Genomic DNA, 10,545 nt, shown 5'->3' on the forward strand with positions numbered 1-10,545 from the left:
AATGTTTGAAAGGCTGAATCATGGAGAGTCTGTATAAGAGCCATGCCATCGATGATGTATGCTGATGGTACGTCAACATTTGGCAGCTGCTGTGACTCTTCAACAACAGCCTCCAGTTTCTTGGCAAGGTCAGCTTTAGTTGTCTTCCTCATGCTTCCATCATCATAAAACAAAGAGGGCGGGACAGCTGCGAGTTCATGAGACATCACAGTTTCCATGGACACCTCTCGCTGCTTGGAAACAGCCAGTAACCTTCGAAAGAGCACATCTGAGTCCATGTGAACCTGTCTAGACTGGACTCCAACTGATGTTTTCATATCCTTGAAGGTTGCACACTGGTTTCTTTTCTCAGGCTCCCAGAAGCTCTTTGTTCTTTTTGATTTTGCCAGACGTTCTTCAATAAAGACGGCATTCTGCTTTGCACCATCTTGGAGGAAGCTTGAGAGCCCTTTTGCAACCTTCTCAGATGCAACCTGACCACTTGCAATATTGATCAATTCCTCAGGAATGCTTTCAAGATCAAAAGGATTCTGTCTCTGCTCCACAGCTTCCATTATCTTCTGTATATCTCTCTCGTCTCTTTCCGTTCTGGATGCTCCATGCTCCTGGTGTACTTTTTGGCCCTTTGCATCAGTGTCACAAAGCTCTTTCATGGCATCCACATATGCTGTGGTCACATGTCTTGTCATCAGCCATCTTGTGAGAGCTCCCTTTCGCAATGTAAAACCAACAACTCCACCCTGACTCTTGCCTTCACGATTAATGGTTTGCTCCAGTGCCTGATCAGATGCCACACAGTTGAAGCTTCGATGCTCAGACCGGCGAACAACAAACCCACCTTGCTGCATGAATGTGTATGCTTCTGGTTGTTCATGTTCAAGAGCTTTCATTTCTGCAACATAGACAGGCATGTACTTGGAATAATTGGTCCTTCCAGCAGCTCTGAACCAAGGCATAACTTCACACATGCAATTCAGGTGAAGTTGAAAGTCAGCTTCGCGTTCTGAGCGAAGGATCCGTAGCAACAGATCAGCACCATTTAGGAACATTATCCAGTATCCAAATGTTGCTGATTGCTTAACTCCCTCATTTGTGAACTTCTGGATTTTCTTCTGAATCTCATGGAGTTCAGTCTCCACCTCACCGATGAACTGTTGAGCAGTGGCCTTGTCATTACCATGAAATGCATGCTGTACATCTCGTAGGAGTTGCTCTTGTTCTTCAGTCATTGCACATTGGCCTTGTTTTTCAAGCCATGATTGCATAGCTTTCCAGAAGAGCCTGAACAGAGCCTCAGAGGCTAGCTTTATGCTCCTTACTCCTCTTGCCAGCTGTTTCCCTTGAAGCATCTGTCGAGCTGTTCCCTCTGCATACACATCTGACTCAGTAAGTATGTCAAAGAGTCCACCATCGCCATACAGCTTTCCGATGCTTGCCAGGTAAGCCATCGTGATATGCATACCTCCCAGTCTCATTGTGATCTTTCCTTGTAAAGGAAGTGGTTTGCTCCACATTATCTGTTGTGCTTTACTATAAATAGCAAGGTCTGCAGTCACAAGAATATGGTCCTGTCCCAGGTCTGCAGCAAGCTGTACAAGTCTTATCAAAGATGTATAGATGGTGGACAATTCTGAGGGTGATTCTCTTATGAAGGGCATGTAGAGTACACTGGCTACTGAACAAGCAGTGTCTGACGTGAAGGCATTGAATGCAGACCATGAAGGGACATGCTGCTGATTCTCAATTACATTTCGGGACAGCTTCCATACCAGATCTCTGTCTTCAGCTGCTTTAGAGACTGTTGTGTTTGTGTTTAGTAACTCAGGAAGTTCAGGTGGTTCTGGTCGCTTTGTTGATTTGATGTATCTGTCAATTGAAATGAGAGGATAATCTTGTGATCATATGCATTGAATATTATATCACTTTAAAACTTCACAGCATACATTCACTTCACTATTAAACATTTCATCCACCCATTATATTTTTAGCAGTGCATGTGAATAAGTGGATACCATAACATTAAAACATAAAAATAGATTTAAAAAAAATGTCAATGTCAAAAATAAGTACCTGTGAAGTGTATCTCCATTCAGGTCGAATGTGTTTAAGGTGGTGAGGGACCTCTCTGGAACCCGTGCTAGGCATGTATCTGCTGTGGAGACTTGGCCTCTTTGGAACACAACAGAAGCCATAGCATGAGTTGTATGCTTCCCATCCAGGGTATCTTCATTTTGGTCAAAGTTGTCGATGGCTGCATCAACAATTCCATGTTCAGCGACTCCAGTGAGGCCTGTTGGGATGTAGACACCTCTTTCTGTCCTTGATATCTGGTCTGCTGCCACAGATGTGAGGAAATGCCTAACCTCTGTATAGGAAACACAGTGCCACATTGCACTGAGCTCATCGATGAGTGTCTTACTACCAAACTCATGATGAATCCCTATCCCTTTGTGCAGGGCCGTTGGAAGTGAGTTTTGGTTGGGGGTAGTGGTGCTGTAGTTGGAGCGTTTGGTTCGGCTTGCTCGCCGGGAACCCATAAAAATAGGCTTTATTGAAAAGGTACAACATTTATTGTATTTTATTGAAACTCCTTTCTCTGTTACAGGACAGCATACTGGCATAGCATACAGCAGGCCTATTCAACTAGCGGCCTGTGGGCCAAATGCGGCCCCTCTTACTTTTTTTTCTGGCCCGCAAGAGGTTGCATGCAAAAACGAAATAAAATAAAGGAGAAACATAGTTGCATGCAAATCAGGTTTCTGTGTGTAGCCGGTGATACTAGCCAGTATCAGTACCCCACAATCAGGAACTGGCATCACTTATTCTGACAATGTTTGGCTCAACCGATACGTGAGTCTAGCTTTTCTCATATGAATGCCATCAGAACAAGGGCACGTTGTTCCATGACCTATGAGAAGCTGCATGAGTGTCTCAGGATGATCCAAACTAGGCAAACAAGGCAGTGCAATCTTTCTCACTGACTCACTGGCTCAAAATGTCTCATATGTACAGTAGTTCTGTTTTGTGATGATTCAAACAACATTTTTGAATTCTAAATACGTGTCCAAAATATGTGAGAACTAAATCTTTTATAATGATACGATTAAAAGTGAAGAAGGAAGGAATGCGTCTGACAAGTTTATTCCATGTACCGGTAGTAGTATTATATATATTAAGTTAACACTACTTTCAGTACGATTTATTTGTAGCGATTCATTCACATAGTTTTACTCTGTGTGGCCCATGGACCCCCAGTGGTTTTCCTTGTCGGCCCACTTGTTAAGGAGGTTGAATAGCCCTGACATACAGCATAGGCATAAATTATCACTTTCAAGAATGATGGCTACATAACAAAAAAAAGGCGACACAATGCCTTTACCGCACAAAGATTGATACAACGCAAACAAAGAAACCGTCTGATACTGTAACAGGTAACAAATGTAACACATAGTTGTGTGTCGCTTCTTTGCCATTGTGGACTTCATCCATGTTTTTAATCTTCTCAGATTTGCGAAAATCACTCGGAGGCTTTCTCAATATCAATGCCCCACCTTTCACCGTGGTGCACCGAGACTCCCCGGTGACACTGCAGCATTTTAAGCTGGAGATTGAGGCAGCCCGTGTCCAGCTCCTTGGGAAGCTGAAGGGTGTTTGAGTCGCTGGTGATCCACCTGCTGCCACTATGACCGTCCTCTCTCGATTCGCTGATCGCATTATGGTGTCTTGGTTAAACCGTCTTTCCAGTTCTGCTGAAGCTAAATCGACAGCCTGATAGAACTCAGATCTCCAAGCCAGAATGGATGCGCTAGAGGCAAATGCCTATGGCTCGGTGGTTTGGGAAAAGCGTGCCGGTGCTCTGCTTCTCTCTCGCTGTGGTGTTAGGCATCCTCAGGGCCATTCTCGCAGCATAAACGTTTACTTTACAAGCATCAATTTCATGCTGAAAGATGACCTTGTGATCTGAAAAGATGACCTTGTCATGTTTCATCAGTCAATGTGTGACCAAAGGGCGCAGTACAAGGTCAATATTCGGCTTATAGCTATGGGACGGACACACCAACTAGTCGGGCATAGGCCTAGGATATTCACAGCAACCTCATCACAAGCGAAAAGCGACTCAAACAGCTGTTTGTACATTTACGACTCTCCAATAACAGTCGCAACGTTACGCACAAAGTTCAAAGTGTCCGCAAAAAGGCTTACTTCACCAGCAACTTCCTGGAGAAACAAATCAAGTGCATGATTGTTACAGTGCACGTACATTGACTGAGGGCAAAACTCTCTCAGTCGGGCCTGGACTCCGAGAGAAGCATCCTGAAATGTTACTATCCCCATCATGGCAGTACGCAACAAGGCGTTCCGTTGGTATAAAATGCAGTCCCCTTTTGAAAAAATAAAGTTACATGATGCAAAGAAAGTTAATAGGACTCTAATAACCTAATTTATTATAGTGTACAGACGACCAATACCTACAATATCCTGTAAACATTCATAAATCAGGGAACAGCCTCAAACCTGATGAAGTGTTGGTTTTTCACGCTGCTGGTTGGCAGGAAGAAACAGGCTAAAGGCTTGAATATGCTTGTGTCCTCCTGGACTCTCAGACCAAGTTATGACCTCCACCCTGCGCTACCACTGAGGAGGCCAAAGCCTTTCCTCATTTCTTTACAGACTGTTAATAGACCAGCACTACAAGGCTGTTGTTTAGGCCATTAGATAAGAAACACATTTGATAGTCTTCATTGAAGCTTCTGAATATAAATCAGAACCAAGAAGAGATTTACTTCATGCATTTATTTTATATTATTATACAGAAACAGCAATTAAAACGTAACAAATTAAGAAAGTTAATCTATTACAATATATGATTTGACCAAGAAAAAATAATGAAGAGATTAATATAGAACATAATTCGTTTTTAATTCAGCCTTATAGCTCCACAGTGTACCCCAGGCCATCAGTGTGTATTGTGTAACTATGCTGAATGGCAGCAGACTGAGGGCTCATTGGATGGGTGTTCTGCAAGGCCCATACTTTTACCCTTTCAATGCTCAGACCACAGTAAATTATATTACTTCAGAGTCTCCTTCCATTTACACTCAAGGACAATTAACTAGCACAAGCTTTCTTTTAGGTCACTCTTAATTGAATCATTTAAATATATATATATTACTTTTCACACAGATAAGATAAATATAGATACAACACACACATCAAGTTTACAATGAAGTTAAGAACAATTGTTTGGATTGCATATATTATACCATCTGATAACAGAGAGATACATACCTATTGCATCAATACATTTAAAAAAATGTTACTTTATACTTCTTGCTTAATATGTCATTAAACTCCCTGGGGACGTCTGTTTAATCTTCCTCTCACTGGCCCAAGGTGTGGCACTCAAATATCTCTGCCTCACTAGAAACCTGCCTGTTTCTTAATAGAAAAGACTGCTGGTATGACAATTGTTGTTGCACAGTATAGTAATACATGTTATTTCATCAAAGTTAGCATCAGATTAATCTTTTATCCAGGTTATTTGTTGTGTTTATTTTCTTAGCATGAATCTCTGAATGTCCAAGTTTAAAGAAGGGAGTTTTGCAGCTCTTTGAAGGAAGAAAAGAGGGTTAATAACACCAGCAAAAATGGAGAGAGATAAGATAATGCTGAATAAAAAAGAATACTCTTTGATTTTTATGTAACCATACAGAAATAACAACACACCATATGGAAGGTACTCTATTACAAAAATCCCAGTGGTGATCATAATGATGTTGAATGCTCTCCTCTTGGCATCATTGCCCTCTGTTCTCTGACTCCTTCCTTGTGCTGGACCGGGCTGTTTCAGAGCCCACAGGACTGACACACAGCAGAACATCATCAAGGTAAGAAGAACTGTGTAAAAACCTTGATACACTTTAAAGATAACACTCTGAATAAGAAAATAGTATATAAATGAAATACAAAAGCCCAGCGTGATAAACCAGACCACACAGCAACAAATTATTTTATACCTGAGTAGTTTGTACCTGAGAAAGATCAAAGGGTGAACCACAGCCAAATAGCGTTCCACACAGATACATCCCTGAAACAATGGGCGAGCTATGTTTTGGAAACCTAGGAAAAAGCTGCTTACGGTCAAAAACACTTGAAGATGCTTCCCAATTACATAAAAAAGACAAAAGAAGCAAATCAAAATGTCAGAGACGGCCAGGTTAAGGCAGTAGAACTCTGAAGTTATGGTCTCCAGGCCTCCTCTGACAATCAGCAACAGGGTGTAGATGTTGATGGGGGTAACCAGCAGCAGCGCTGTGACAGAGGCAGCATACAGGACATCAGGACCTCCTGATGTTGAGGAATTTAGACTGTGGTTCATGGTTCAGGAAGGACGCTGGGGAAAGCTCCAAGGTGTTCTGTAAAGAGAAGGGTAATGCGGGTCAACGTTTTGACAGTGACGGGAACAGAGGTGCTCAACCTGTTATAGACACACCCCATTAGACTGGCGATTAGAGCTCGCCCTTCAGAAGGGTCTGGAGAATACATTTCTTTCTAGTTTCGGTACGTTTTTGCGGGAGCCAATGCCAAGCTGACTTTTCCTCCTGGCGGCATATTGGCCGGTTTAACACAATGAGGACAGGGAAGCGACGGCAAGCAGCCAATTGCGTACAGAGTCATTTGAACTTGGCCAATTTATCACACCTGTTGTGCTATAGAAAATGACAGCAGCTGCCCCAGACCAACGTGCAACCTACGATTGAGCTTGGTCTGGCAATAGCCAGGCTAAAACCCCATGCTATCATGGAGGACCTTAATAGTGACCGAGCTCCATCGATCTTTTGATTCTTCTTGAGTTGGCTCTACAGATCTAGCCACATTTTCTCGTTCCAGGTATTGGAGATAGATTATGTATTTTACCTATCTATCTGGTGTCCTGCTGGAATCCTTGTGATTTATTAAAGCACTCCCTTCCCCATCAGATGACACATCAAATTTGAAATCGATTGTTTTTGCGCTCAACATTCACTGTTGACAGAATATCAAATGTGGAGTTAACTTTACCTCTGTCACCTCAACTGTGCTCTCTTAATCTATAGTAATGGCTCCTAACCTTTGACTTTAGGTCTACCAAGACATTGACATCAAAACCTTTCACTGACCCCCTCATATGCAAAATAAGAAAGAAAGATAAACACAGATGCAGTAGTTGGCCCTTTATACACAATTAATACTACAAGCAGTGGGAAGCAGTTAAAAGATAAAGTCAGCAACACTACTCATTATCCCAGTGTGTTCACTATGGAGGACCACAAGTGTCACGGAAAAAGTAATAAAGAAATATAAAAGTAATTTATTATTTGATATTTTAATGGGCAATAAAAAGAGGAATGATAAAAATGATTTACAAATGAAATATGAATCCATCAATAAGTAGCCCAAATTAAAATGGGATTTACAAAAACAACTTAAAACAGTCAATAAGTACATTATTTAAAAATTCATTAATGAATTCATAAATAAATGATGCAATTTAAAAATATATTTGAAAATGCAGTTTAAAAAAGAGAAATAAATAACTGGATTCACAAATTGGATTAAGAAGACAGATTTTAATGAGAGATTTAAAAGGGCGATTTCCTTGACATTTACATTTACATTTCCCTGCTGCTTTTCGTTTTCCTATTAGCTATTCGATTTGCTTAGTCATTTAGCTTCTCCTTTTAGCCTCTCCATTTAGCCTTTCCGTGACACTTTGGGCCTTGCACTGGTAAAACAATGCAAATTAGCCATGGGATGTAACAATGGCTAATTTGAAAAAAAGGGTCTTCTTGGCGCATCCAATGTCTAATTTGCATTGTTCTTTTTGCAAGGCCCAACGTGTCACGGAAAGGCTAAATGGAGAGACTAAAAGGAGAAGCTAAATGACTAAGTAAATCAAATAGCTAATAGGAAAAGGAAAAGCAGCGGGGAAATGTGTCTTATTCAAGAATTAAATCAAACCTACCACCTGCAGGTTACCCCTACAAGGATTTGCCCAATATAACAGAACAGTAATTAAAGTTCTCTGGTAAAAAGTGTTTTTTTGGAGACAAATGCTGAATAAATGCATCATGTTGATTAATCACCAAAATAATCGTGATGATGATTTTCTCCACGAGAAGCCCTACTATTTGTTATAGGAAAGCATATGCTAAATATCTAAATGTAACATTCATCTCAGAGGATTAAATACAATTCATTTTTTAACATAAGTATCCTTCAATTCCCTGAAAGTTGCTTTGGATAACATCTGCTTAATTTAACAGTATGCACATTTCCAAGAATGAATCACAATACCTTTTTAACAGCATTTCTAGTTTCATTATACAAAGAAAATTAATAGGATCCTCATAACCTAATTTATTATATTGTACATTCATAAATTAGGGAATAGCCTCAAACCTGACGAAGTGCTGCTTCTTTACGCTGCTGCTTGGCTCTAGGCAGGAACAGGCTACAGGCTTGTATATGCTTGTGTCCTCCTGGACTGTCGGACCAAGTTATGACCCACCCCCCCTCTCTACAACTGGGGAGGGTAATCCCTCCATTCTTTACAGACTCAAAATAGACCAGCACTAAGAGGTTGGCCATGAGATGAAAGAGTTATATTATTGTCTTGAAGCTTCTGAATCAGAACCCAAAAATAGGTTTAAGTTCTAAATATATTTCAATCACGGAAACTAACAAATGAATAAATGCAACCTATTACAATATTTGAAGTTACAGAAAAACAGATTCCAAGATTTAATATAGCACTTAGAACATAGAAAGTTTTTAATTAGCTCTTTAACTCCACATTGTCCAAATCAATTTCACACAGATAAATAGTAGGGGTCTGCATCCCTCCTTTATAAGATGATGCCCACCCCTAATACATGCATTACGATATGATTTAATAGGGAACGATTCGATGCGATTCGAATTTTTTAACAATCCGGTGCAATTTCAATGAGATACGAATCAATCTGATAGATACAGTTAATATTTGTTTAACGTTAACACATACATTTTCTATTTATTAAAATAAGCCTTCTATAAAAGAGACATTACCTACTTTAAAATAGATACATAATATATAGGCCAATGGTGTGCGGAACATGGAATCTTAGGTTTTTATATTTGTTTCTTTATGTCATGGGGAAAAATGGAAGACACAGACATGTATCAATATAGATATGCGCAATACAAATTAGAACTACATGTCTATTTATTTGGTCATTTATAGACAAATTGCGAATCTTTTTTCTATATTCCCCTCCTTCTTATAAAACCCAAAGGACTTCCACACGGCTGAGTTCAGATTCGCTGGTGCATTAAAAATCGTTTCACAGTTTTTGGACATATGGCTGTTTTTTGCACGCTCACAACTCCGGTCGTTCCCTGCTCGCGAGACGCAGGACACGCACAGAAACGTGCCCGCAAACATAAAACGTTTTACACTGTTAAATATGTCCGTCTTAGGCCTGCCTTTTTCCTGGCATGTGCCGCGAGTTTTCACTGACCGAGGTAATATACGGCCTGATTTCGCACCCCAATTTACCCTCTTGGACCCTAAACATATTGGCAGTTTGATATAAATACGATTAGACAGTGTCGTGGCAATTCCCTTACCAGATATTGGGCCATATTTAAACGGTCTGAAACGCAAGTGAGAAGCGCGAAGTGGAGGTAGCTTTGTTGGGGTATCTCTGGCGCTGTTGGTATTATATCGGAGGATAATTGACTCTTGCGCCAATTTTTTTTTATCTAGAATGGGTTAGTCTGAAGGTGTGTGTTTTGCAAAAACCCAATGAGAGTGCCATTTCCCATCCCCTTTAAGAGCCATGAGCGCATTTGAACACAACAAATTGATATTTTGACGGCGCGTTTGCAGTCTCCGATGAGACAGACACATGACCACATGAATTTCAAACTTCAAATGGCTCAGTTTATGGCCAAATAATATGGTCTAATTCACACATCGAATGGTGTTTTCTTCGACAAATCCCGGCAAAGAAAACTTAACGAACATATAGACTTTAGACTTTAGACTTTATTGTCCCCAAGGGGAAATTTTTCTTCACATCACAGTATATTACATATTTGGGCCGCACGCTGACAGACAATAGACAGAGACAAATACAGATCTACACAGATCTACATAAACATCTACACAGAGTAGGACTGGGGGTGATTTATCCTGGCCTTTTATTGAGTGCTGTTATGGCTGCAGGCACCAGGCTTTTGCCGTAGCGAGCCCTCCTGCACAACAGGGACCTATACCTGCGTCCAGAGGGCATGACAGTGAAGTGGCAGTTGAGAGGGTGAGTGTTGTCCAGTGCTATTGTGGATGCAATGCGTGAGATGGCCTTTATATTGAGCTCTGACAGTGTGGGTGTGGGGAGACCAATTAATTTGGCAGCTATATTTGTGACACGTGTAAGTTTGACCCGGTTTTTGACAGTGAGCATGTTGAAGAAGCAGGTGGAACAGTAGAGCAGAATGGGTTGGACAATACTTTGATAT

The 10,545-nt window shown here is 40.8% G+C and overlaps 1 protein-coding gene across 1 annotated transcript; it reads right to left on the reverse strand.

The window, feature by feature from the left end:
- Positions 1–4,792: 4,792 nt before the first annotated feature.
- LOC115540226 (C-C chemokine receptor type 8-like) lies at positions 4,793–8,529 on the reverse strand. The gene is made up of 2 exons (XM_030351339.1): positions 8,443–8,529; positions 4,793–6,416 (listed from the first exon to the last, which is right to left on the reverse strand). The coding sequence occupies exon 2, from the start codon at positions 6,377–6,379 to the stop codon at positions 5,552–5,554; it is 828 nt and encodes a 275-aa protein (XP_030207199.1). The 5' UTR covers positions 6,380–6,416; positions 8,443–8,529; the 3' UTR covers positions 4,793–5,551.
- Between the last annotated feature and the right edge of the window lie 2,016 nt (positions 8,530–10,545).

The sequence above is a fragment of the Gadus morhua genome, chromosome 3, assembly GCF_902167405.1.
Source record: "Gadus morhua chromosome 3, gadMor3.0, whole genome shotgun sequence".
Taxonomy (NCBI): Eukaryota; Metazoa; Chordata; class Actinopteri; order Gadiformes; family Gadidae; genus Gadus; species Gadus morhua.